At 46.7% G+C, this 27,955-nt stretch overlaps 1 protein-coding gene across 1 annotated transcript in view; it reads left to right on the top strand.

Moving 5' to 3' along the window:
* Positions 1–27,955, top strand: part of CACNA1E (calcium voltage-gated channel subunit alpha1 E) — a gene marked incomplete at its 5' end in the record, with an annotated part of 365,198 nt that overhangs the window by 316,909 nt on the left and 20,334 nt on the right. Inside the window, 12 exons of the mRNA XM_079916590.1 lie at positions 2,656–2,752; positions 5,145–5,305; positions 5,834–5,971; positions 6,797–6,998; positions 7,819–7,983; positions 8,800–8,910; positions 12,439–12,522; positions 13,272–13,397; positions 16,891–16,956; positions 21,229–21,320; positions 21,862–22,027; positions 25,849–25,976. Coding sequence (XP_079772716.1) covers positions 2,656–2,752; positions 5,145–5,305; positions 5,834–5,971; positions 6,797–6,998; positions 7,819–7,983; positions 8,800–8,910; positions 12,439–12,522; positions 13,272–13,397; positions 16,891–16,956; positions 21,229–21,320; positions 21,862–22,027; positions 25,849–25,976 — 1,536 coding nt within the window. The remainder of the gene's footprint in view (positions 1–2,655; positions 2,753–5,144; positions 5,306–5,833; positions 5,972–6,796; positions 6,999–7,818; positions 7,984–8,799; positions 8,911–12,438; positions 12,523–13,271; positions 13,398–16,890; positions 16,957–21,228; positions 21,321–21,861; positions 22,028–25,848; positions 25,977–27,955) is intronic.

Below are 27,955 nucleotides of genomic sequence, written 5' to 3'. Positions count from 1 at the left end.
ATATAGACTTGGGTTCAAGTCCCAGCTTGCCCTGCCACTGCTGGGCACTCAGCCTCTCGGCATCTCATCTGTGAAATGGAGATAATAATACCTTTGTCCGAAAGTTATTAGGACGTCCGAATAAAGAGTTGCACTAAAAGTGCTTAACAGAGTCTGGCCAAGAGTAAATATTCAGAAAGTTAGCTTTTATTATTTCTATCTCAAATGTTTCATGTTTATGCTCTCCATCTTTATTTTTGTCATTTTTAAGCCGCACCAATAGAACTGGGATGATTTGTCTGCAAGCTACACGGTAAATAGCTCACAACGGACAGGTGGTCATTTAATTTATCAAAAGGCATCCCTTTATGTGACATCAGGACCTTGATAGACAATGCCTTCCCCCGTGTTTCAAGGTGGTTTTATGGTATGGCCCATCTGTGCTTTTGAGAGATGTCAGAGTAGCCCTCTCCTGGACATGGTGTCTCACTCTTCAAATGAACTCCTTCATAAGCATAAGTATGCCACTATGTCTTGAAACTCCTTTTCCAAGACATAGTTTCTGGCCCAGATCAGGCATTTTTCCTCTAGCCTGGCTTCTTATAAATTCACTGGAAACAGAAGGAGTTTGTCTGAAGGCTACTAAGGAAATGGAGGTGAAAGACTACATTTAGAAAACTCCAATTCAGCGAGGCTCCATGGAATAAAGTACACATGGGGAATGCCATATAGTTCGAGGCAGCGTCCCTAACGCTTGCAAGAGGTCCTTTGCCTCTGCAGGGTGGAGAGGTGGGTGTGGAGCGATGGTGTGCTGGCTCTTCCTCTCCTTCACAAAGCGTGCGGACTCTGCAAGTGCCAAGGCTGTAAGCGGGATCTCTAGGGTCTGGGCATCTCCAATTTCCCGTTGTCCTAAAGTTCTCTTTTCTCCCTGAATTTACTGACTATCTCCCTTCTCTCCATTACCTCTCCTCCTTTTTTTTTTTTTTTTTAACTGCTTTCTGCTTGGATCCTCCATAGGAATGCCTTGGGGTAAATATTTTTTTCTTCAGTTTTCTTTGAAGTAAAAAAATATGGGGAGTGGGTTGGAGGAGGGAGAAAGTATGGTTGAGAGGGAAGGAACTGGCTCACTAAGAAAGGAGTGGTGAGTTTATGTGAGTGGTGTGTTTTCACTGATATCCAAGAGAACAGAAACTAGGAGTCACCAAGCCTTCTTGGGAAATGATCATTCTTATTGGTTTGGATATGTTTTCGGCCTATATGTTGCCTTTTTAGAAAGGTAGATAGATGATCCTACTAAAGTAAAAGAGTTTATAAAATATACAAAGCCCACGGATGCAAAAGGCCATTGATATCAATGTGATACTTTCGGGTTATCTATATTCAGATCTAGAACGGAGTAAAAGCAACTTACACATCATGGATTGTAACCATTTAAGAGGGTCTCAGAATTCACCTTCTAGGCGGTCAGCCTTCCATTAACTGTCTTCCTGCCTTGCCTTGTATGAAGGAATGGACGGCCTTTGATCTCCCTATTTGGAGGATGGGTATGGCAGGAAGGACAGGGTGAAAAGCAGGCAGAAGCCTTGTAGTTCCCATCTGATGTTCTAGATGGATCCCATTTCCTCCGATAGTTGGTGTCACGGTGATCTGGGCCAACGTGAGGAAAGAACCAGAACCTGAGCTCACTATTTAGAGTCTCATTTTCTACCATCTGCATGTTTTACAAATTGCAGTTGTTTGACTCGAATGCAAAGATCTCAAGGGATGGGCAGGGTGGAGAGAGAAATGCAGGTTGATTTATTCATTTCCTTCCTAAAAATAGAAAGATGTATTTTGTCTACTAGGAGCAAACATTTCCAAGAGGCTGAAGAGGGAGGGTCATCAGCTGTAGGGCAAGGATAAAGGTGGGCGGGGGCTGCAGTTTGGGCCTCCTCCAACTGCAGGCTCTCTGCAGCTTGTGCTAGGTGCAGAGGGCTGGAAATGGGAAGGGACTGCTGGAAGAGCCACTCGCACAGGGATAATCGGGGTGTGAGCCCAAGTCCTGGCTAGAAGCCTGCATGACGTGCTCTCTCTGGAGCCAGCAGCCCAGCCCAGCATGGGTGTCATGTCCCCACCAGCCTTCCTTACCCTGCTCTCCCCTGAACTCATGAACTGTGCAGAGGTGACAAACCTAGAGCTGAAGGAAGGACTAGGCAGAGTCCTCTGATGAGACTTGCTGTCAACCATGGCTCCCTATTCAATTCAGCACATGCTCTTTGAGAGCCTTCTACTGAAGACTCCCTAGGCTAGGCACCATGCCTGTCCACAACGGGCTACGGTCGTGTTCCCCAGTCGATTGATCCTCCATGTCCATTTGGTCAGTGTGGTCATGAGCAGCATTGCTCCGGCTGTTAGGGGTAGGAAGTGTTGATTGACGTGTGTGCACGGGTGCCTCTGTGGTGTGCCTGTGTCTTGCCCTTTGTGAGTATGCATGAGTGTGCGTGCATATGAGTGTGTGCATGCTGGGGAGTGATTGGAAAATGTTCCCAGAAAGTGTTGTTTGGGGTCTACTCTGACCCAGTTTCAGGCCTCTTGCCCACCTCTTTCTCCCTTCTCCCTGTTGCTGTTAATGTAGTAGTGTGACTGTCACTTTAACTGTCCCCTGTCCTGTGATTTCCCGGGGCTTCTCCCCTGCAGAAGCAACAAGGGCCGGGACATCAAGACCATCAAGTCCCTGCGGGTGCTGCGTGTGCTGAGACCGCTCAAGACCATCAAGCGCCTGCCCAAGCTCAAGGTAACGTTCGCCAGTTTCTTCCCATCAGCTCCCCTTCCTCTAGAGAGAGACGCCTAGGTGGCCTGCTTTTGGAGAATTATTTCTGGGGATATTCTTTTTGCTCACACAGAGACTGAGATTCTTTTCATCTGCTTGAACTAAGGGTCTGAGTTTCAAAGGAAAATAACCAATATCCTAAAAAATCTGTCTCTAAGGACCTTTGCCCCACCCTCTGTGGGAAGTCATAGGAAGAACCCTGTGTGGCTTTATCCTGGAGCCTCCTGTGTCATTAAGGTGGGTCAGACACCACAATGGAAGGAGCATGAGCCCTGCGTGTTGTGGTCCACATACTACGTCAGACCAAGTCACCTGGGCTGGTTTCTTTCCTCATGATTCTAGAGAAAGAAAGAATCTTGTAGCCCTGACCCTTCATATCTTAGAGGCCAATAACTTGCCCAAGGACACAGAGTCATTTTTGGCACAAGCAGAGAAGAAATGGGGAAGTGAGCTCACACAACTAAGTTCTCCCTGTTGCCAGGACCTGTGTCTTCATAGGTCTATTATCTGGGTTCTCCTGCCCTCTGACCTGCTCACCCACCCTGAGCTCCTTCCCTGAGCCTTCCTGCCCTTAGGTTGCTGGCTTGTGGAACCCGCCTCTCCCACACAGATCCCTTGCTGTGATGGAAGCTGAAGCCTCATGGGAGAAAAGTCTTTCCTTCCTGAATTCCTGCAAATGAGAGCCAGCCACCTCCAGGGAGGGAACAAGGGACTCCCCTGCTCCCCAGTTCCTCTTTCCCATTGGGTTTGCCTCACCTCTGATATTCCCCACCAGTCCCTCCACCGCCACCCCAACTGCTTCCCTTTCAGCCCTCTGGCTCTGCAGAGAGGTGTTAAACCAACCAGGTTGATCAAAGGCTTAAGACCACAGGAAGGTCTTTTTGGAAGACCCCTAACTGGCTGAGACGTGGCTTCCTCTCAGAGCCCAGGGCCCTGGCCTCCTGCGTGGATTCCCGAGGAGAGGTACTCGTGCTCCAGAGGAAGTGTCCTCACTGCCTGCTCTCCTCCTCCACTGCCCTGCCTTCCCTCCTGGATCAGGCATCTCCCACGGTATCAGGAAATCTTTCACACTCTGTTCATTATAACCCTCCACCTGGTGACAGGCCCCAGCACAGGGCCTGGCCGGGGTCAGTGCCTGTGAACATTCATTCCTTTCTGCCTCACCCCCAGAAAAATTTGGCCGGGAGGCCTGGGGCCCTAACCAATGTTGTTAGCTGCAGCCCAGGTCCACTGGTCTCCTCCTCTGAGCTATGTTGGGGTCCTGAGAAGGGCTTGGACAGGATGATGAGATTAATTAACAGGCTGAAGAAGGCGACCCAACCTTGGTTAATTCCAACTAATTAGGAAGGGCTGGCTCTTTGCTCTGCAGCTCCATAACCTGAGGGAAATGTAGGTGGATCTGATAATTCCACGAGGCTGCGTGTCACTCACATTCCCTGCAGTGCTGAACTAATTAAACCAGCAGTGTTCACCCAGCGCTGTGAAGAGGTAACTGCTCAAATGCAGCGCCACTGTGGGGCTAGACTCTTCAGTGAGCTAAACCTACAAACCTAGAAAATAACCTAAAAATGGTTTGAAATGTGTTGAATTCCCATGTAACTATTCATGGCTTAGGGCCTACAATGGATTCTTCAGAGGGAGATTGACTGCCTTGAACTGAAGTGCAAGTTCCTGATTCTGTCCATCTGATCCTCCCATCTCTAAGAGAGGGTGGCTCTTACCCCTTCCCACATCACCTGTTGAATCTTCATCCCCAGCACAGCCAGCTTTAAACTAGAGAACATTTACGTGAAGTGTGGAATGTAATTGGGGTAAATGTGTGAACTTATTACAAAATATCATTAAAATGAACAAAGATGAGAGTTTATTATCACTCCCTGATCTATTTAGAAAGGCTAAGAGAAAACAATACATATTCAGTGTATAAATCAAATCTAAGAACGTGCCCCAAATAGATGAAGTTACGGATAAGCTATTTAACGCCTAAAACAGGCTAAATGATTTCAAGGATCCCTTTTCTGGAATAAATTTCTGTTTCACACTAAGTGGAGTGCCCGTAATAGGATTCCACAAAGGACTCCGTCCACTGCCTGATACCATCTTGGTCTCTACTGCTTTGGGTTTCCTTCCAGATTCAGAACATGTGTTCCCCTCCTAAATTATACGTTCCTACAGTCATGACCAGCTTAGAAAACAGGTCCGAATCCCATGAGTGTCATTTCTTCCCAGGGTGATATCTCCTAGGGCACCTTCTCAGTGGGCTGGCTGGTGGTGGTGTGGGTCCAACTCAGCTGTAGGCAAATACACAGGCCATTTCAGGGATTCACACACCAGGGCTCTTTTTTTCTGTTCACAGGCTGTCTTCGACTGTGTGGTCACCTCCTTGAAAAATGTCTTCAACATACTAATTGTCTATAAGCTCTTCATGTTCATCTTTGCTGTCATCGCAGTTCAACTTTTCAAGGGCAAGTTCTTCTATTGCACAGACAGTTCCAAGGACACAGAGAAGGAGTGCATGTAAGCGCCACCAGCACATACCACTCCCTTTCTGCTAAAGTGCGTTCTGCCAAGGTCCACACAGCCCTTTACAGATAGGTCTTTTCTTTCCCCCTTTCTCAAATCCATTCCTCTTTTGGGAAAAAAGGCAAAATAAGAAGTTGCCACATTTTGAGTGAGTACCTCTTTTGTGTCAGACATGGAACATAGCATTTTGCATCAGGTTTTAATTTTAAATCTTTCTAATGACCTTTTGAGATAGGTTTCATTTGCACATTATAGGTGTGGAAGCCTAGGCACAGAAAGTTTAAGGAAGTTGCTCAAGGTTATACAGTGACTAGTGAAAGGATTAGGATTTAACCTTCCATGTCTGTTGGGCACCAAATCTCATTTTTATTCCATGATAATACACTGCCTTAATAAAATCCCCTCTTGCTTACGTTTGAATGCTGATAATTACTACTGTACATTATCAAAGTCCCTAGAATTTCTTTGCTCTTCCATGAGCTGTAGTGAAGAGGTTCTGGTTCACTTCTGCTCTGGTTTTAGAGGAAACTATGTAGATCACGAGAAAAACAAGATGGAGGTGAAAGGCCGAGAATGGAAGCGCCATGAATTCCACTATGACAACATCATCTGGGCCCTGCTGACCCTCTTCACCGTCTCCACAGGGGAAGGATGGCCTCAGTGAGTGATGGGTTTGGCTTGGCATGCTTGTCTGTGAGCTGGGCTAGGGCCATGTGTTTGCCTTGAGAAGTTGATTCGAGATAAGCAAGGCTAACCCTTTGTTATTGTTCCAAGGAAAGTAAGTGGTTATGAGTAGGTAAGACGGGCAGGAGAGAGGAAGAATGAAAATCCTTCAGGCGGGAATCAGGAGGGAGCTGACGAAGTCCGGGAAATATTTGAAACACAGTGTTTCAGCCCATGATCAAGGAGTTGAATAGAGCCATCTGATTCCTACGGAACAAATGAGTTTTGAACAGCTCTCTGCACCGTAGGAGAGTCCCTGAGGACTGTCTTAGACAGATTTACCCTCCGAGTTGGCCCTGGACATGAGGGTCAAGGGTTAAGGATGCGGTGGCAGAACCCAGAGATGCTTTCTGTGGTCATACCTCACGTGTCAAAGACAACAGAATGCAGTTTTTATGCTGCTCGTAGCTGCAGGCTTATTTTTTCAGAGACTTGGCGGTAACCAAGACACCACTTTCTGGTGGCAGCAAAATGCCAAAGGGAAATTCAGGAGTCTCTTGGTATTTTATGGCAACCTCAACTATAAAGTAATGTCACTCTGGTGTTTAGGAGTTGGATGCGTGATGGCACCGGGGCTAGAAAGAACAGTGGATTGGGGGTCCGCCAGCTTGGTTGTGGAGCCCCAAATTCACAGAGGATCCACCAAGTTTAAAAAGTCAGATAAGAAAATACAGTAGATGGTACATCTGCTAATGAAGCCTTGAGTCACAGCAGCTTCCAAGATCGCCGTCCACCATCCGTGCCCTCTTGTTATGTCCCCAGAGTTTTGCAGCATTCTGTCGATGTGACAGAGGAAGACCGAGGCCCGAGCCGCAGCAACCGCATGGAGATGTCCATCTTTTACGTGGTCTACTTTGTGGTCTTTCCTTTCTTCTTCGTCAACATCTTTGTGGCTCTCATCATCATCACCTTCCAGGAGCAAGGGGACAAGATGATGGAGGAGTGCAGCCTGGAGAAGAACGAGGTGAAACGAGGGGTCTGGAGTGTAGGGCCAGGGGGCGCTCTGGAAAGGACTCTCAGACCAGCAGTGTTAGGAGGAAGACAGAATGCTCTCCATTTTGTTGTGAATTAGAGAGAGAATTGGGGGGAAATGCATTAGCCAGTCATTAAATAAATGTTTTTGGAGTATCCGCTCTGTTTAAAGCCCAGGTATGAGACACAGAGAACTGGGAGGGATGTAAGGTGTTTAAGATGCAGCCCCTGCGTTTATGTGGCGCATCTTCTGGAGGTGGGGGTGAAAGACGTGTGCCAACGTTATAACGTTGACACGTCTGCTTCCCTTCCTGCGTCCCTCAATGGTGTATATTTGCTGTAAGGGCAGGGAACCTGTCTAACTTATTACTGCTTTTGTAGTAACAAGCGTAGTTCTGACACATTGTCGGGTCCATTGTTTTTATCCTGGAACTGAACTAGAAATTGTTAGAGTCCATAAGAGAAATGCAAATAAAGTGCTATGGGAATGCACAGGAAGATAGATTTTTACTTCTGACTGTGAACTTCCTGCCCAAATATCTAAGTCTTGTGCTGTGTAAAAGGGCATTATTAATAACCGTCAAGTCCTTACCGCATGGGACCGAACCCTTCTAGTTCTGTGTATTCATTTAAGGTGACATCTCACCTGTAGCTCTGTCCAGATAATTTCTTTTGCTGCTTTTACCTCTGCTTGCGCAGCCCTAGCCTCTTCTCACACACTGTCCTCTTCTTCTAACCGTCTAACAGAGAGCTCACCCGTGTGCGAGGTTTAGGGAATCTGAGCTTGGCTAATCAGTGTGACTCTCCTGCAGAGGGCGTGCATCGACTTCGCCATCAGTGCCAAACCACTCACCCGCTACATGCCCCAGAACAGGCACACCTTCCAGTACCGCGTCTGGCACTTTGTGGTGTCTCCATCCTTTGAGTACACCATCATGGCCATGATCGCCCTGAACACTGTCGTGCTGATGATGAAGGTGAGAAGGTGGTGGCTGGGAGGCACTCGGGCAGGCTGAGCCTCGGCAACTGTCCCCTCGCAGAGCACTTGTGTGTGTGCCCGAGACACTGAGAAAACACTCCAGCTTACCAGTCTGTTGCCTCCTTACCTACTTTTCTTTTTTTTTTTTTGTGGTACGCGGGCCTCTCACTGCTGTGGCCTCTCCCGCTGCGGAGCACAGGCTCCGGACACGCAGGTTCAGCGGCCATGGCTCACAGGCCCAGCCGCTCCGCGGCATGTGGGATCTTCCCGGACCGGGGCACGAACCCGTGTCCCCTGCATCGGCAAGGCGGACTCTCAACCACTGCGCCACCAGGGAAGCCCTGTTACGTACTTTTCCATCGTGGAATTTCTCTTTCATCTTGTCTCCATCCACAGCCCAGCCTTTGGGTCTTTGGGGCAAAATGCAGTGAAATATATAGTAGCAGTCCAGGAACTCTGAAAGCAAAGGTTGGTGATGGCAATCAGACGCAGACAAGGGTGGAGATGTCAGGAGATGTAGATGATCATGGGGTTCTAAGAGTGTCGGAAGAGGTTTTTAATACTAAATGGTAAAGTAATTAACTCTAGGAAATGTTTCTGCCCTTCTCACCTTCAACTCTAGGAAGACTGGCCATTTTGCTAATAAGACCTGTGTTTTCCTCTGTTTTGTTTTGCTAGGACGTGTGCTTCTCCTCTCTAGCCCTAGATGACACCAGAATGTCCCCCAAGGGCAGGGACGCGAGATGGCCAGCCTCTCTCATGGACCCTCTCACCTTTAGGGGTTTGATTCTTTCCTCTTTTCTCTTCCCGGCAGTACTACTCTGCTCCCTGTACCTATGAACTGGCCCTGAAGTACCTGAATATCGCCTTCACCATGGTGTTCTCCCTGGAATGTGTCCTAAAGATCATTGCGTTTGGCTTCTTGGTACGTCATGGAATTTATCCCGGCACCATTCTTGTCTTCCCTTCTCTTTGGGTACATTGCCAGCCTTTGTTGGAAGGGAGGGCGGTCACCGCTATTCCAGAAAGGGTTCACACACCTGCCCACCTAATTGTGGGCTTGTTTCGACTGCTTCAAAAAACTGCCGTAGAGACAGGATGATGTGTGAGGGTGTTTGGAGAAAAGACAAAGAGAACCAGATCCCCAGCTCCTACCTCTAGCTATCAGCTCTGTTCTCGTCAAAGTCTGTCAGTTGTCAAGGGGCGACAGTCATTGAGTCTTACTAGAACTTAGTAAGATTTATCTGTCAGGAAGAGCAAAACAAGGACTGGACTAATAAACCTGAGCGCTTATTTACTGGTGAAAGGTTTAAAATCTATAACTCAAATGGGAAAATATCTGTCCCGCTTAGCCTCAAACATAGCAAATAACAGACTTTACCTAGTAATCCTCCTCCCTTTAGTTACCTGAAGAGTAATTTCTGCCACTAAAAATAAATGTTTAGCACTTAAGCTTCCAAAGGCTAATGGCCTTTAAAGTGTGTGTATGAGAGAGTGAGCAAGTGTGGGGTCGGGGGGCAGTTTCTGGAATTGGTTTGGGGAGGGTTGGGTTGAGTTTTTCTGGCATGAGTCCTCCTTTTACTTCTCCTCAACTACTAATTATAGTTGTTTGGCAGATTTTCGCATCTACCTTCAAGGGTGTGCAGCAAACCTAGCCCTTCACTTCAGTGTCCTGTAAACAAAATAATCCTCTCTGCCACCCTTGCCTCAGTGTTTACAGTGAGATCACTGGGCTGCAGGTAAACCCACCCGACAGCCGCTTCACACTTACTTTGTGTGTGAGCTACCATTTCAAATTATATGTGTATGGCTTTCCCTGCAAGAAGAGAAACTCAGCTGATTATCTGAATATGTTTGTCTGGTGGCAGCTTGAACAGGGACTCTGGCCTCGGCTTGATGGTTGTGAGTGTTGACGGTGGCGATTGCTTCCTGACGGTGCGATTGCTTTCCTGGTGGTTCTTTGAAAAGTCATTGATTTGATGGTTTGGGGAGGAGAGTTGAAGGGAACCCCTTGCAGGTGGCTGTATTGTTGGTTGCTTGACTCCCTTTTGAGTCTTGGAGAAATAAAGAAAAGTAAACTACCAGCAACAAAGATGCCATTATAATACAGTCTGGCCCTGGGCGGGAGGAGAAGGGGGTGGGGGAAGCCTGTGTAAAAACAGGGCAAGTTTTTCCCTGCATCTTGATTATTCGCATGTTGGATTGACGTCGTCTGTGACTTAAGTCCCCAATTCTGTGTCAAATTATGGTGAATGCCGAATACATGCTTACAGGCTTAACTAGATGATTCGGCCCCAAAGCCTGCCTCCTTCCCACCTTCAGCCCCGTATTTTCATTCAAGGTCTAGAAGCATTCTCACACTATAAAAGGCACCACTAGTCCCGAATAAGTCTTTTCATTGATATAGTACTGTAGATTTTCAGAACGCCCTAATATATACTGTTTTTGTCAGATCTCCTCGATGACTCTGAAATAGGCATGGCAGAAGCTGTCATTATCGTTGTTGTTGTTATTTTAAATGAGGAAATTGAAGGTCAGAAAAATTGTGTCGCTCTTTGAAGATTACAGAATAAAAGGCAGTAGAATTGGAAAGTGGAGTGGGAATAGAAAAGGAAGGAAGAGGAAAAAGAAAGAGGGAGAGAATTGACATACATTGGTTGTCTACTAAGTACCAAAAGCTTTATGTATTATCCATTTTAGCTTCATAAGAACTCTATTAGATGGCCATTATGGTTTTCTTCTTATACGGATGAGCTAGGGCTCAAGAAGATTCAGTACTTTGCACAAGGTTACTGAAAGGCAGAGCCAGTGTTCAGATCCTGGTCTCTCTGGCTTCAAAGCCCACACTTTGTCCACCGTAATCTACTAGTCTGTACTATGTTATGCTGTGCTCTACCATACTGTATTGTAAGGCCTCCTCTACTGGAATCTAGGGCTTCTGTCCCCTGAGAGCTAGTTTTATATTCTAGCTCTCATATAGGGACCTAACCAAGAATTAGGAAGCTCACCCCGGGTTGGTAATAGGAGAGCACTGAGAATTGAGGAACTCAGAGACTCAACTTGACCCCACTCCTGAGGTAGTCATCCTTAGCAGCAGTGAGTTTTTGAGGCTGTGTGCTGAGTTTCTGTACATGCCTGGCAGGTGCCTGTGACTTTGGAATCAGACAGGCCTCTCTAAGCCTCAGTTTTCTCATTCATAAAAGGAGGATAACGATAGCTGCCATTAGCCTTAGATACTGTGTGTGTGTCCCGTGAGGGAATATACCTAAGGTGGCAGGTCCTGAGTAGGTGCTCATAAACGTACCTTCTCTCTCCCCAGAACATTTCTCTCTTTATCGCGTATCTCTACCCATTCTTCCTGCTAGCCCTACCACTCAGTAATTTATGAGGTATTTATCACTACCTACTTACAGCACCCATGGGAGGAATAAATGAACTGAAAGAATGCCAAGGGAGGACCTGGCACAAAATCTGGCATGTGTAGCAAGGATTCATGAATGCCAGTTGTGGGGATGGAAGAGGGTGTATTTTGCAGTGCTCTGAGGGTCTCTTACGGGAAGCGCCACCCAAGAGCAAGTGGGTAACGTCTTGGAGTCCCAAGCATTTTGTTTCTTTTAAGAAATATAGTCCAAGGTCTGTTTTCACCGGAGCACTGGAGATGGGAGCAGAGCCCACTTTCTCTATTAAGCTTAACGTTGGCTGGCTGGTGCATTATCCAGGTCCTTTACTTCTTCGTGTCCTTTAACCCACTCATTCTGTTGCTGCTTCCTTGTATTGTATTTAGTTACACCTCCTCGAAAGGTGTAACGGAGCAGGGAAACGGGGGAAAGATGAGTTTGTTCATCCTATTGCCAATCAGCAGTTGGTGTGAAAAGGCTCAGTGGAGTTAGGAAGCGATTTTTGACACATCTTTGATCTTTAGTCACTTAGGACATCTCTGTGACTTTCATTGTTAGTTGAAAGTCAGAACTGTATATTTATAGGGTCACATGATGCTATATAAATAATAATTTACAAGTTATAGAAAACCTTGGAGTAATACTGTAAATAATTTTATTGTCTTGTAGGTGACAATTATGATCTTTCATTTTTGGACATCAAAATGTTCTAGGCCACAGATCTCTTTCTTACATATTTTTATGTAATATTACATGAAAAAATCTTACACTTTTTTTGATGTAGCTCTTTAGTGACAGCTTCAAAAACAAGCTCTCCAAATAGTGATGAAACTGCTTCCCAAATGAGAAACTCTCAAATTAGTGAAGGAAAAACAGCATTTCTGGTTAGAAATAGGAAACTAAAGCGAAAGTTACAATGAACTTGTCCTGGAATTGATGAGTTTTAATTCCAAGTGACAAAGTTATGTCATGAAAGATGTCTTTTTTTCCATTTTCTCCCGTGTTTTCTTTTCCTTTTTTTCCCGGATGCTCCCGTGGCTGAATTCACTTGGCAGAACTATTTCCGAGACACCTGGAATATCTTTGACTTCATCACGGTGATCGGCAGTATCACAGAAATTATTCTGACAGACAGCAAGGTGAGTGGCTCCTTGGTCCTTCTCTTTAGGCTTGGCCCTGGGGTTGCATTAAAAAAAAATTCTCTGCACATTGTCCATTTGTAACTCCACAAATCCAATGTGCAGCCCCCTGTTCACTTCCTCATTCCTGAGCTTTTGCCAGAAAATGGGAACATTGGATGGCGCTGGATCTCATGGAAGGCTTGGTCCCATTTGCACGACTCAGATAGCAGCCATCCGATGGGGGTGAATGGGATAGAGGGCCCAGGAGAGGCCGAGTGTGCACAGTGTCCTGCTAGATTCTTTGAGAGACACAAAAGAGGCACAGGGTCTTCGCCCTCAGACTTGTTAGACCTGAACTGTTTCCCTGAAATGGTTCACCCTAAGGAAGACTTGGAGAGCTCATCACAAGTCTTTGAATATTGGAGGGCCATCATGTGCAAGGGAGATTGTTAGGTCTGCCCTCTGGCATCCGAGTGCAGAGTTAGGACTACTTAGAGAAGACTGGGGAGGCCAGTTTTGTCAGTTGTATGTGGGGCATCCATCTGTGGTACTTCCACGCCTTCCTTCTGGGAATAGAGGGCAGGCCTGGGGAGGCTCCGAGAGATGGTCCCCACTGGCCCATCAGCTGAAAATGGGGTTAAAAACAAAAGACAGCATCCATGTTCCATTCTATGATCTGAATGAGAGATAAATACACAAATACCAGTGCTTAGATGTTCTAAATGACCATAATGTCACTAATGATATGTTTCCTTTTGATCCACCAGCTGGTGAACACCAGTGGCTTCAATATGAGCTTTCTGAAGCTCTTCCGAGCCGCCCGCCTCATCAAGCTTCTGCGTCAAGGCTACACCATCCGTATCTTACTTTGGACCTTCGTGCAGTCCTTTAAGGTAAAGGGCACAAGCTCCTCCCCTCTGAGGGTTGCAGCGGCCCTGTCACATCAGACAGCACACCAGGCAATGCAGCATGATTCCACAAGTCCCGTCGCCTCTGGGGATGGGCGTTTGTCAGAAGCATTAGATAAACACAGCAGTTCTTAGTTACAGCACAACTTGGCCAGGCAGCGGTTAGCTTATGACTAACTGGCTAGAATCTCATGCTAAAAAATCACCCCAACTTTGTAACTCAGTTACCTTCTCTGTCCACTGAGGCAGGGGCCTCGTTTTATGAGGTGTGCTCCCTCCCGAGGTGTTTCAGTATGCCCTGGGCAATCCCATCCACGGACAGAGCCAGCCACCTGTAGTCACATATCCTCTGCGTTTTTCAGGGATTCGTCCGTGGCTTTATTTCACAGAACGGTTTTTCAAAGGACTCCTTGAGTTGTGTTTTATAACAAGATGATTCATACCAGTCCCACCCGTGTCATCATTAGTGTATTTCCTGAACCACTGAATATATGCCATGCTAATAGTTACCTCTGCATCCCACAAACCCAGAGGGTACCTGAGCAAGGTTAATGTGGTGAGAGCTTCTTCTGAATGATCTCATGGAGCCATACAGAGATGTATATGTAATAAACAAGTTAAAAATTGATACCTGAGATCCACTATAATGGCAGAGGTTTCCAGTAAAAGAAGTTCTCCAAACATATTTCAATATCTTCAAGCTCTAGCAAATATAATGAGTTTGTTTTTCAGCTTTGGGGGACATCAACACTGCTCAAAAGCCTACTATTTTCCTCCTATAAAAAAGAGTCTTTCAATGAATGTACTTTAAAAATGTGGTTGATGAAATTGATTCAAAGATGAAAAATCATGAATTTATTGAATTGCCTTCTTTATTTTAATTGTTTGTACATTTTAACTACAGATTGAACTAAAGAAAGCTTGTCAGTGAATTCATGGTTTCTTGTCACTTGAAAGGGACTTCGTGCCACACCATCGTTACTGATTTACTTCTTCAGCAAAGTCCTGGGGGTCTGAGATGTGAGGCCAGTTGTAAGGACGCTCAGGGTCCCACAAGCAACCTTGACATTTTTATTGGATTCAGATAATTGTTTGGTGCTATGACTCCCAGAGAGGTGTCACCTCAATGAAAACTAGTTCTCGAAAGCTCAGTGACAGAGGAGAAATTGAAAACCTTAGCAAGAATTTACCATTTGAGTCTCGGGTGGATCTGGATTTAGAATTTGAAACACAAGATGGTCTTAAAAGCTTTTTATAGAGGCCTGTGCAACAAGTTACAGTTGTTAGTGAGTCTCTTAAGAAATATGTGTCAGCCTGTCATATTCTCATGATCACTGATTCTCTGTCAAAGTGTATACTATCGAGGGCAAAGAAAAGCATGTCAAAAATTGATGACCAAATGGTTGGCGTATTCCAGTGAATAGAGAGAGAACAGTGAAGACAGCTGAATCTGCCTCCAGGTGACACTGTGATGGATGGTGCAGCCCTGGAACAGTGTAGAAGTTGTTTCCTTGAAGCTGGTTTAACAAAGGCTGCCTCTGTGCGTACACAGCAGAAAGTAACACTGTGTAAACAGCGTTGCCCCTGCCTCTACCTTCCCCAGCCCCACCCTGAGCATCACCCAGTTCTCCACCACTGACCCCTACTCAGTTCTTCTCTCTTCCTTATTTTGTGTTGGAATTTACAACATGACAAGAAGAGAGATCAGGATGACTCTTTGGTCCTCTCCTCAAAGCTGGGAGAGAAACCTGCCTCCCTACTCTTTCCTTTCAGCAGATGGTGTCTTCACATGCCCCCTCGGGATGTAGTCGCTCCTCACAGATCTTGAGAATCAGCACTCCACTGGAGAAGGGGTTCTCCCACCAACTCTCTATTGCATTTTAATTTATTTATTTATTTTTGGCTCGGGTCTTCGGTGCTGCGCGGGCTTTTCTCTAGTTGCGGTGAGCGGGGGCTACTGTTCGTTGCGATGCGCGGGATTCTCATTGTCATGGCTTATCTTGTTGCGGAGCACAGGCTCTAGGCGCACAGGCTTCAGTAGTTGTGGCACGTGGGCTCACAATTGTGGCTTGCGGGCTCTGGAGCGCAGGCTCAGTAGTTGTGGCGCACGGGCTTAGTTGCTCTGCGGCATGTGGGATCTTCCCACATGCCAGGGCTTGAACCCGTGTCCCCTGCATTGTGAAGCAGATTCTTTACCACTGCGCCCCAGGGAAACCCCTCTATTGCATTTTTTTTTTTTGTGGTACGCGGGCCTCTCACTGTTGTGGCCTCTCCCGTTGCGGAGCACAGGCTCCGGACGCGCAGGCTCAGCGGCCATGGCTCACGGGCCCAGCCGCTCCGCGGCATGTGGGATCTTCCCGGACCGGAGCACGAACCCGCGTCCCCTGCATCGGCAGGCAGACTCTCAACCACTGTGCCACCAGGGAAGCCCTATTGCATTTTAATGTTATTCTTTATTCAAGTTGTAAAAGTCTCCCAGGGCTCTTCATTTAGTTAGCTCTGTTGATAAGCTCTGCCTGGTTCATGCAGTCTGAAAGCCTTCAATTGCTCTCCGGGGAGTTACGCTGTACACACTCGAGAGAGGGTGGAGACTCGGAGTTGCACGAACTGCCAGGGAGGCTTCCTGGGTGGTAAAGAAGAGGGGCTTCCATGTCAGCACGGAGATCAGCCCAGAATTATAATGCCCACCCTGGCCTCCAAACCAGACTGCCCTATGTCTCCATCCTCCCCCAGCCACCAGGGGCAGTTCCCGGCCTTCTGTCTCTTGCACTCGCCCTTTCACCCCCATCAGTAAAGTGTTGTCACCCCAGAGTGGCAGTTAGCTGGCACAGTGTGGAATTTTGTGCCATGTGGCTTCATGGCAGGGTTTTGTGATGGCTCACGCTTTGAAAGCCTTTTTGGAATTTTGCGTGACACAGAATGAAAGGTCAGGACGCTTAAACATTGGAAAAAGATGTTTCATCAGAGCTTGAAGGAGCCTGCTAGGAACTGACCGGCAACTGAGACCCCAGCCATTTCATTTTGCTTCCAAATTCTCCGTTATGAACCTCACATTGAGCGAGGGTTGGGAAGGGTAATACAGGGGTTTGGGAGCCAAAGCTAAATGCTTGCTGTGTAATTTGCATCACAACTGCCCAGGTTATTAATATTCTGCGTACGGAGTGGGATGAATCCCAATCCCAAGAAGTTTTCCTAGCTCTCTCTTGGATATATGGGCCACACACTTGTGGGTCAGGGAATATTCTCGACAGAGGGGAAATTACAAGCCTCTCTGGGGCCACCAGCTTACATATCTGTCAGAGGATATGGACATCTGCAAAAGTACGGAATCCCAAAATAGAACATCCGGGTGAATAGAGAGCCCCAGCCCTGTGTTTTAAGTCAGTCTCAGGACAAGAGTTCCTGTCTGCCCGTGCTGCAGGTGACCCTGGAGCTGCCTGCCTTTAAATTCATGGTCGTGTCTCTGCTTTCTTTCCAGGCCCTCCCCTACGTCTGCCTTCTGATTGCCATGCTTTTCTTCATCTATGCCATCATTGGGATGCAGGTGAGAGAGGGTGCATCAGGGCTCTGGTGGGGGACAGTTGTTGCCCAGGTTGTCTCTGGCTTTCTAGCCTGAGCCTACAGGATTGAGGTCCTTTCAAGAATCCCTTCTTGCCCTGAGGCTCGCTCCCAGGATCGTGTTGCAATATGACCTTGGGAATTCACGTGTGCAGGGTTCCCCACTCGGGTTGCCCAGATGGTCAGGGTGGTCTGATACAGGGGCTTCCTCTGAGGTCGTCAGGTCATGGTGCTGCCTCATAAGCAGCTGGACTCCAGTGAAGATGACACCGCTGTTCTTAGCCAGAGGGGTTCCCCCCACCAGACTAAGGATAGGGTAGGGCTCGTGATGATCCGTATCTCAGGACCCTCCCATATTTGAGCCAGACCTAAAAGAAGGTCAGGTGGTTGTTCTTCTGCAGACAGCAGCACAAAATGTATGCGAGTTACATCCCACATGGCTGAGATTGATGCCCTAAGACCCACCACTGGGAACAGCTCAGAGTTCCTGGCAGTGTGCCCAGTCCTCAGGAAACCCAAGGGCCACATCCCGGCTGATGCCTGTCAAAGGACCACGCAGCTCGCTGGATGGTTCTCCTTGGTTACCACATCCTTTCCAGTTTCGGAATTGAGAAGTGGATGAGGTTCCCACCTAGGGTACTTAGGCAGGTAACCAGAAACCCACTGAGCAGAAGAGGCCAAAAGATCTTTCAAAGGCAGCTGTCATTTGTGGTGGGTGAACTCCTACCGTAAACAGCCAGCAGCACATCCCATGCACCTGTCTAGTTGGATACACAGGCTCTCTGCTGGGCTCCGAGAGGCTGATTTTCTGACTTGGAGATTTGGAGACTAAACCCCAGCGTAGGACCTCAGCCAAGTGGGAGTCTCTGCAGTCAGGTGGTCTGGCTGCCTTTGAACGGCCAGCTGCCTTCTCAGTGGTGGCTGCCACCTGGAGCCACTGCACGCATCCCCCAGGCTTGACGTGTCAGCAGCCCTTTCGAGCGCTTCTCTGAAATGTCTTCTTTTTGTTCCTCTCTCTTGCCTGCACTTCCAAATTTTGTTCATCTTCTGATCCCATGACTGGAGAGTTTTGTTCTCCAAAAATACAATAGAATGTCAAGTGTCAAAAACTGTGAGATTTGGTTGAAAAGTAATGAGTTCTCCTTCACGGAGGATATTTTGGTAGAGCTTTAATGATGATGTCAGAAGTGGGTGCAAGCTGAGTCCCAGCTGAAGTGGAAGATTGGCTTGATGACTTCTATTAAGTCCATCCAAACTCTCAGATATTTGATTCTAGAATTAAAATGTTCTTGAACGGCCAAATGAAACTTGATTAAATTAGGGTTCTTTTTTTTTTTTTTTTTTTTGGTCCATGCTTAGAATAGTTCTTATCCCCTTTTCATCTTCCAGCAAAATAAACTAGAATAACACCATCTCTAATATTAACCCGTTAGTAATACTACTGATGATGATAATACCGTTTACCATCACTTGAATTCCTGAGTGTTCCAGACACTGTGCTACATAGATATTCTTACCCATTCCTGCCTCCCTTTCTCTCCCTCACTTTCTCTCTCTCCCCGCAAATATATATATTACACACACACACACACACACCACAAGATACATGACTGATGTATTCAGGAGTGATGTGAAAATGTTTATATGTGGGTTTCATTGTCTCCACTGTTGCTTAGCATGGCTAAGTAACTTGTAACACACTCAAGATCTCAGATAGTAAGTGGGAGAGCTGAGTTTAAATCTCAGCTCTGTCTGCTCTGCAGCCCATGTTCCTACTGGACTGCAAGTTCTCTGCACTGTCTCTCCTCCCACCAACAAGCAAATACAAGTATTTCTCTGACCCTTTAGTGGGAGATAGGAGTTCTTCAGTTGTGAAACTGCAATATTTACAATAACCACAATGGGTAATCATTTATTGCCCTCAGACTTATTTCCAAAAAATAAGATCACTACTTCCATTCCACCAAGACATGAATGCCATTCCCACTGTGACTTACCTTTAGCTGGCCATCTTCATCCTGTCCCATGACGGAGACCCCACACCACGCACAAAGCAGACACCTAGCTTGTACCTAGAAAGGTTGTGTCTCATACAGTCATAACAAAGCAGAGGGATCCGTACAAACAGAAAAGCAAAAGGAAAGTAGACAAGCATTGCAAAGAGAACTAGCAATAGGAGGTATCTGTGAGAAGCACCATTATTCTGAACTTTCAAGGGCTTCTTAGAAGAAGAGAGCTTTGCAGAGAAGTCTGAAGATGGAAGGAAGGAGTAACTTGCTGGGTTTGGGAGAGTCCTGGGGCTACAGGCTTCCAGCCTCAGCTCCACCACTGACCAGCTGTGCAAACTTGGTCAAGTCACTGAACCTCTCTGGGCCTTAACCCCATCACCGGTGCAGTAGAGGAGTTGGATAGATAGCTTTACAGGTCCCTTCTAGTTCTAAAGTTCTGTAATCCCAAGTGAAACAGATTTAAGCCTATACTTTCATTAAGTGTTCCAGTGGGTCTCATCAAACCTTTCTCTTCCATAGCCTTTCCTTTGGATGTAGGAGATTTGGGTTACTGACAAGGAGTAAGTGAAAAGCTTTTTCAAAAGGTGGAAAAACTTAAACACCACATTCATTATAAATATACATTATTGGCTTGACAGTAGTTCCTTGACTATTACACACATAACTTTTGTAAACTCACAGTGTGCCCTCCAGCTAGTTCACGATTGGGTAAGGTATTCGAGAATATCGTAAAGGGGACAACGAATAATGGCTTCAGGAGTGTCACAGGGAGGAAATACACTGTAAGTTGTGTGCGTGTGATGAATCAGGCATAAACTATGGATTTTGAGTTAAATGGGTGTAAAGAAAGACAGAAGGGGATGTGAACATGGGCAAGGATATATGGCGGTTTCCTCCTGGGGCATCCAGAACTAGGTTTGATTGTTTGAGTGGGATTTTTTTCAGTGCTACTATTTGTCTGACTGGGGACCCTCAGCCTTATCTCCCTCCTTCCCTTCCTCCCCAGCACTGCCTAGCTTGCCACCTCCATTCTCCCTGAGAGACAAGTAGTATTTAGGTTTTGAAAATCAGCGTTGAGAACAAATTCCCCAAGCAGGTGTCAGTGGGAGCTATTTGAGCAAAATAGCAGAGACTGTTCTTAATTGCACATTCTAGACACTGTTGGGGGGGGGGGGCGGGAAATGTGTTCCATTTAGCACGTATTAGGTAAACTGAAGCATGTTAAATACAGGCTCAATATAATCTCAAAAGGCCGGAAAAGTGACCTGTAAGCCTTCGGTTGTACAGACATTGCCTCGTGAGAGTAGATCCTGAGATCTGAATCATGTCTGGGGAGGAAAGTACACGTGTAAGGGCACCCTTCCCATCTAGAGAGACATGGGGTCGACCTTGGCTCCAGACAGCACTGTGTCTGAGAGCTCATCATTATTCACTATAGATAAAGATCTCTGACTTTTCCCTCTTTTTTTCACATGAACTTGCACAGTGACCTCATTCTAAGCCCAGAGACCCACAGCAGATTAGTAAACTCACTCTATAGCCAGATCTGCCCCAATCCATTTTCTTTTTCCTTTTCCAAGTATCCAGTTTTGCAGACTGTCTTCATCCTATTGGCCTGGACTTGGTGTGTGTTCATTCTCATGGACTCTGGGTTATAGCTGTATCACACTTCTGAGATGTGACTCTTCAGATGGGAACATATCCAAGGAAGATAGAGATACCCCTCTCTGACTTAAACTGCTTGCAAATTCCAGGACAACATCTGCCTATTTATCCTTTGTAAGGGATAAATCACATCTTCTGCAAATGCAAGTGTTCTCATCATTACCAGCTGAGACAGGAAGAGGGGAGGGGTAACTCGTTCCCTGCATGCCTATTATAGGGTAATGTCTTTGACAGACTGCTTGAGTACCATAGTGAGTAGGTATCACAGAAATAAAAAGACCAAATTAGGTGTGGGAGGAACTACATCTAAGCAGAATGGCTTTCAAAGATCTTGCCTTCTGCGGTCCTTGCAAGCATTCATCCTCTTTGCGTCACTGGAGAATATAACTCTTCCCGCATATCAGGCCAAGAACGTGGGGGTCTACCAGCCTTCCTGGGTTTTGAGTTGTCTGCTTCATGGTTAGGCCAGTGGGAGAAGCCACGCATGTGAATTCACCAAGCCTGCAGGTACATCTAATATCCTGCACTGGACACATCCCACCGCTCAATAATGCTCAGGGCTTTCTGTTGTTTTTCTCATCCAGGTCTTTGGAAACATAAAATTAGATGAGGAGAGTCACATCAACCGGCACAACAACTTCCGGAGTTTCTTTGGGTCCCTCATGCTACTCTTCAGGTACCTGGATCCGTAACTGTGGTGGCTGGAGCTCTCCTGCGAGAGAGAAACAGTCGGCCTGCCTCTTCCGCCCGTTCCCCTTTGTCTCTGCTCACAGGATAGACAGTGAGATGAGGGCGGAAGCAGGGGCAGGATGTCCGAAAAACTGCTCCGATGACTTGACTTTAGAACGTTTCCTCCACATCTTTGACTCAGTAGTCAATTTGCAAAAATGCAGTTTCAACACATCCTCCAGGGCTTTGAGAAGGGGAAGGTGAGGGTGGATTGCAGGCCAGATTCCATTTAAGGGCTGAAACCACGGATGACCAGGTTTACGTGGGGTCTTAGAGAGTCCCACTGCCCTCTCTACCACTGTCAACAGAAGATGGAGAGGCAGTGGGTGAGGTGGCAGAGCCCAGGAGAGACCTCACTGGTACTCTCCATCGCACTCGAAGGAGGCTGAGCATAAGAGGAACCTAGATGAGTGAGTCGGGAAGAGTGCTGAGGAGAGGTTAGGACACGCAGACCTGCTGCTACTAACCGAGTTGTCTTTTGGGCTCAGGAGTGCCACGGGTGAGGCCTGGCAGGAGATAATGCTGTCGTGCCTCGGGGAGAAGGGCTGTGAGCCTGACACCACCGCACCCTCAGGGCAGAGCGAGAGCGAGCGCTGTGGCACCGACCTGGCCTACGTGTACTTCGTCTCTTTCATCTTCTTCTGTTCCTTCTTGGTGAGCAGCAGTGTGCTCTTGGCTTGAGACGTGGCCCAGTCCCCCCCTCTGATAAACAGATGAGAGGTTTCCTTCGGTGTACGTTCCGCCACGAACCCCAGCCCATGATGAGAAATAGGCCTCCTCACGGAGGCTCTTGGAGGCCAGGGTGGGTGACTTGCCATGGCTGAGAGATGTCTCTGCTGCTTCTAGGCGAGGACTGTGTGAGAAGAGCTAATTAGGGGAGTAGGTAGGGTTCAGTGAATAGAGTATTGAATATCACGTTGAATCAGTTGTGACCCAGAGTGAATCTTTCTCTTCTGTATCTCCAGTATTTTATCTCACAAGCAGGGCTCAGAATCTTTTATCTCTCCTTTGGAGACCTTTGAACTGTTTGAGAAAACGTACTCTGAAACTGTAAGGGGATAGCATTCATCAGAGTAGGATGATGACAATATACAATGTAGTAGATGCGGTTCTCTCTCATGTCGCTACGTCTGGTGACAGTTGGCCAGCTTGATAGACGTGAAAGGATATGACTGCTTTAGGCATTAGTAAATATTGAGTAATATACGTGCCACACGCCCACCTATAAAATAGTGAGAAGCCCTAGGTGCCTTCTTAATTCTTTCTTTGGGAGAAAACATGACTTAGCACAGCAGCATCCAGAAATCTCTACCCTGCACAGTCACACAAGCGGTGATAAAGAGAAGAATGGGCGAGGTGCTACCAGATCACTGGAAGGGTCAGTCTGGCGTTTCTGGCCACCCTGACGTCCCTGGGCTCGGCTTCACTGCTGAGGCCACCGGCTACACAAAAAATCTAAAACGAAAGCAATGCCACTTAAAAGTGGTCAGCTTCATGGCTGGGAATCCCAGAGTGAATTGTTTGGTGTCCAGGAATTTCTGCCTCTTTCAAGTGATCCCAAGGGGACTTGCCATGTGTCCAGCTGTCGGGTGTGGGGAAGTGGCTAACACACAGACTGGTAAGGGTGGTGGGCAGGCCGATGTAGCAGGGGTTGAACTGACTGGAGACTTGGGGAGCCCACACTGGCGTTGTTGCTGTTCTAGCCTTGGCCAAGACACCTTCCCATTTGTGGCTTCTGTAAAATGGGAAGAAAAAGTACTTGCTGCTAAGAGTATTATTGGTATAGTGAGCTGATACATGTGTTCCTTCTCGTGGATGTGAAAGGTTTTTTGATGAAAAAAGAACAGAAAATATTATCTTATTTAGAAATAGGGATGTATAATCTATAATGAAAATAACCAAGGAAATTTAGAATGATGATATAAATTGGAGTTTTTGTTTATTCATTCCTGTGTTCAGCACTTTCAGCACATCTTTATTGAGTGGCCATTAAAAGGTTCACACTGAGCTAGACGCTGAGGTGAAGCCGTCAGTGAGTTTCAGTGCATCCGTCACCTAGAACTGAAAGGTGAAACTCATACAGGAGTATCAGTGCTTATCACAGGGGGAAGTGGAGCATATAGAAGGCCATGCAGACATCTCCATTTTATCCTTCATCATTTAAGTGTTTAATAAATATTTCAAAAGAAACCAGAGATATAACTGGAAAATTAATTAGTGACCATAAAGGTACTTTTAGAATTTTGAGATAGAGGCTACTGCATAATTCACATTAATGTTATTTTTATAGAGGCTATATTCAGTATGAGATGATCTGCTTTCAAATCTCAGCCCGACACTGACTCCGTGACCTTGGGCAAGTCACACAGCTTCTCAACTCAAGCCAACCACTCTAGAAAGATTTACCGGTGCGTTGGGATGTGCCCAGCTATGTGCTTGGAGCTAAAGAACACAGACGTGTCTAGGAAGCACTTGTGTCCTTGAAAGGCTGGTGGTAATTAAACCTGCTTCACGAAAGGTTAGAGCAAGCATTAAACGTCTGGTAGGTGTGAATACGCACACAACACTATAGAAGACTATGCAAACGTAAAGCACTAATAATACAAATAGTTTTTGTTAACATTAATAATAATTAGGATGCAGCCAGCAGTCTCTGTTGCAGAGAAGACTCCCAGCAACTCCATCCTGCAGACTTTGTCTTTATCCTGTGTATCCTGTCTGCATACCTGGCACCTCCACCCACCCAGCCACTTAACCTGGGAATCAGCAACAGAGGCTCCTGTTCGCTCACCTCCACAGCCAATTCATCTCTGTCAGGCAAGGTTCTTTCCCTTGCAAGTGGCAGAAAGTCCAGCTGCATCCGACCTAAGCAAAAAGGGATTTCATCGGCTCATATAAATGAAGGGTCTGGCAGGACAGGCTTAAGCAAGCTTGATCTGGGGCTCAGATGACATCCCCAGGCCCAGGTTTCCTTCTTTATTGTCAGATCTCTTCTCCAGGCTTCTGCATGTGAGCTCTTTTCTCCAACAACTCCAGTCCTTGGCTCCAAGATGGCTGTAGCAGCAGCTGTGTACCTCACTCCCCACGTATTCAAGGCCAGCAAGGAAGAACAAGTCTCTTGCTCAGAAGATTCAATGCCATTTTCTTGGCCTTGATTGGCTTACCAGACACTGTAGCCCAGGGAGATGGGATTCAATGGCTGGTTGAGGCCTGGGTCATGGTGGTGCCCCACTAAACCATATTAACTGGGAATAGGTAAGGGGTGTGTCCCCAGGAGACCGGAAGTACAGTATATGGGTGCTGGATGGCCAAGAAACAACAAAGAAGTGCTGTTCACTGTGGTCGAGGCCCGTTGAGTCCACCTCCTTAAACTCTCTATCCAGGCTGCTGTCTGGCAATGGCTTAGTTCAAGAGCATCGCAAAACTCCCCCTGGTCTCCCGCTCACCTTCCACACCTTCCACATTGCGACCAAGTGTTCTTTCTGAATGCACATAGCCCTTGGTCTCTCTCCTAGTTTAAACCCCTTTAGGGGTTCCTGTTGCTTCCTGTTGCTGGATAAGACTATATAGAGCTCCACTAGCTATAGCCCACAAGCCAAATCCAGTTTCCCACTTGTTTTTCTATGGCCCATGAGCTAGGAATGATTTTTACATTTTTCAATAGTTGAGAAAAAAAATCAAAAGATGAATAATATTTCATGACATGAAAATTATATGAAATTCGAACCCATACTCCTTTTTGTCCCTGCTGTACATGCTTCTTTCATGGCTCTTAAAAAAATCTGTAACATTTGTATGTTTCCAACACATCACAGTCTCTGGTAAATACTAAATGTCTTTAAGAATATTCAAGTAACAACATCTAGTGAACGCCTGCTATGCCTTAAGCAACGTGCTAGTTATGGAAATGTATCTCGGACCAGACCTTTCTTAACTCCCACCACCAGCACCTGGAGCTCTGTCTGGAACATAGTAGGTGCACAATAAATGTTGTTGAACAAATAAGTGGGAGAACAGGGTCTTGGAAGCACTTAAGAGCCGCGAACAGCTTCAAGTTGTCGCACAGTGAGCCCTTCATCCGCTATAAGGCATCCCACCAGTTCTCTCACTGGCCGCTTTAGGGAGCAGGGGTTGGGGAGGGAGGCTGGCAGGGAGGCTTGGTGTCGGGCCTTGACTTCCTCTAGCCTTTGAGAACGTGTTGCTGCTGCTGCACTAATAATTAAAGAAATTTAATAGATAACAAAAGGGACTGAGGAGTACTTTGCAGATATAAAGTGGCAGAGGAAAGTGAAATCATAATGCACGCAGAAAGACGTGTAGTTCAGTCGTGAAAATGCTGCGTTGCCTTCGGCAGGATCAACGGTGCTTTGGTTAGGAGCCTCAGCCTCACACACTTCTGAATTCTTTATTTGCCTTGAAGCCTGTTTTTCTGCTTTGGGTTTCTCCTAACTCCTCTTCCACCCCTTGCCCTCCAGATGCTCAACCTGTTCGTGGCCGTCATCATGGACAACTTTGAGTACCTGACTCGGGATTCATCCATCCTGGGGCCTCACCACCTGGACGAGTTTGTCCGTGTCTGGGCAGAGTATGACAGAGCGGCATGGTGCGTAGGCCTCTCGGCGCCCCCCGTGAGACCCCTATCAAGGGCCTCTGGAGTTCTCAAGGAAGAGGTTGGAATTGGAGACACCCATGCTTGCTTGTTAGAGAAGGAGAGGAGATTCCTCTTGGTTGTGGCCCGTGGAAGAGGCCAGGTCCTCAGACTGGCTCTGGGATCGAGCCAGTTATGGACCACTTAGCTTCTTTATCTTCCTTTCCCCTCTCTTTCCTTCTGTGACAGGCTTTTCCCTTTCTTTGCCTATCTCAGTACACAGTCTGCACCTCAGAGTGTTTGAGTCAGTCCCTAGAGGAGCTTCCAAAATGGTTAGTGGACCCCTCTGAGTCACCAGGGGGGTTGACAAGTGTTTTTGGGGCCAGCTGGACATCTGGCCACCATGGTCAGTGACATTCGTCTTTTCTCTATCTCATCCCTCTCAAAAGGTACAGTTTCAGATAACTCTGAAATTATATAAAAAAGCGAGAAAGTTATTCTTCTAACTGATTGCTTAAATACTTGTGGATTTTTATTGCATGGAACTGAGTTAGATGGCAGGAATTTGCGGGGATGACCTCCCTAGGTCTTTTTCACTTTCCAATAGTTCTCAAGTGATATTGTGCCTTCTGGGCTTTAAAGCAGAGGCTGGCAAACTATAACCCATGGGCTAAATGTGGCTCACTGTCTATTTTTGCAAATAAAGTTTGGTGGGGTTTTTTTGGTTTTTTTTTTTTTTTTTTTTTTTTTGGTGGTACTCAGGCCTCTCACTGTTGTGGCCTCTCCCGTTGCGGAGCACAGGCTCCAGACGCGCAGGCTCAGGGGCCATGGCTCACGGGCCCAGCTGCTCCGCGGCATGTGGGATCTTCCCGGACCGGGGCACGAACCCGTGTCCCCTGCCTTGGCAGGCGGACTCTCAACCACTGCACCACCAGGGAAGCCCTGCAAATAAAGTTATTGGAGCACAGCCATGCTCATTTATGTACCGTCTGTGGCTGCTTTCACACTACAAGGCAGAGCTGCATATTGTGACAAAGACAGCATGGCCCTCAAACTCAAAAATATGTATTATCTGACCCTTTACTTAAAAAGTTTGCTAATCCCTGATTTAGAGTTCAAAGGCAGCCTTTTGGTCCTCACAGTTGAAGACAGGGTAAGAGTGCTGTGAGCACTCACTCCATGGGAAGTTTTCTGTCCCAAGTCATCTTAGTTTTTTATCTCGCCAATCTATCCATTCTGGTCCCCCTCTGAAAATACTACAAGAAATTCCATCCTTCATGGGAATGGACCACGTTGCTTCCACCTGGAACTACTTCATAATCTAAGACTCTTCCCAAATCTGTCCTCCTATGAGGCTTGTTGAACTTGGGTCCCTGCTTTAGATGTTGAAAGAGTGAATCAGAATTCCTCTTCCCCTCAGTCATTATTAATGACTTAGCACAGAGTTCTCTAAATCCATTCCTGTTACAATGGCTGAGCAATGGCTTGTACTTTCTGGGCCTTCTTTCTAGTAGGATAGGCTGCTTTAGAATGCAGTGGGCACTGTGTTACAGGGGAATGCAGCCAGGCCTGTATCTTGTCAGCTCTGTGGCCTTGGATAAGTCATTCAACCACTCTGAGCTTCCACATTTGTTGTATAATAGTGGTAATGATCCTGCCTACCTTGAAGGCTGGTTGTGAAGAATATATTAAATCATGTATTAACTGTTGTTATAATTAATTACCATATGGGAAAGAAAATATGAAAAACTGGTGTCTGTAAAGCTGGATGGCCATGGGATCGGGAGACCAAGAAGGGACCTCTTCACTCACCTGAGAGAGGAGAAAGCAGCTGCTAGCAAAGGAGTCCATGGCTCACCTAGCCTCACTCAGGTGCCCTTGGCTCTCAGAAACCCCAGCTTCTTGGGGTTCACATTATTTTGGGACCCAGTTGCCTTGGGCATTAAACATGCTGCTCCCCAGTTCTTCCATCTGCTGGGAAGAACAATTCCACG

Source organism: Stenella coeruleoalba, assembly GCF_951394435.1.
Source record: "Stenella coeruleoalba genome assembly, chromosome: 1".
Classification (NCBI taxonomy): Eukaryota; Metazoa; Chordata; class Mammalia; order Artiodactyla; family Delphinidae; genus Stenella; species Stenella coeruleoalba.
Note: the sequence above shows the minus strand (reverse complement) of the source record. Positions and strands in the feature narration are given on the sequence as shown.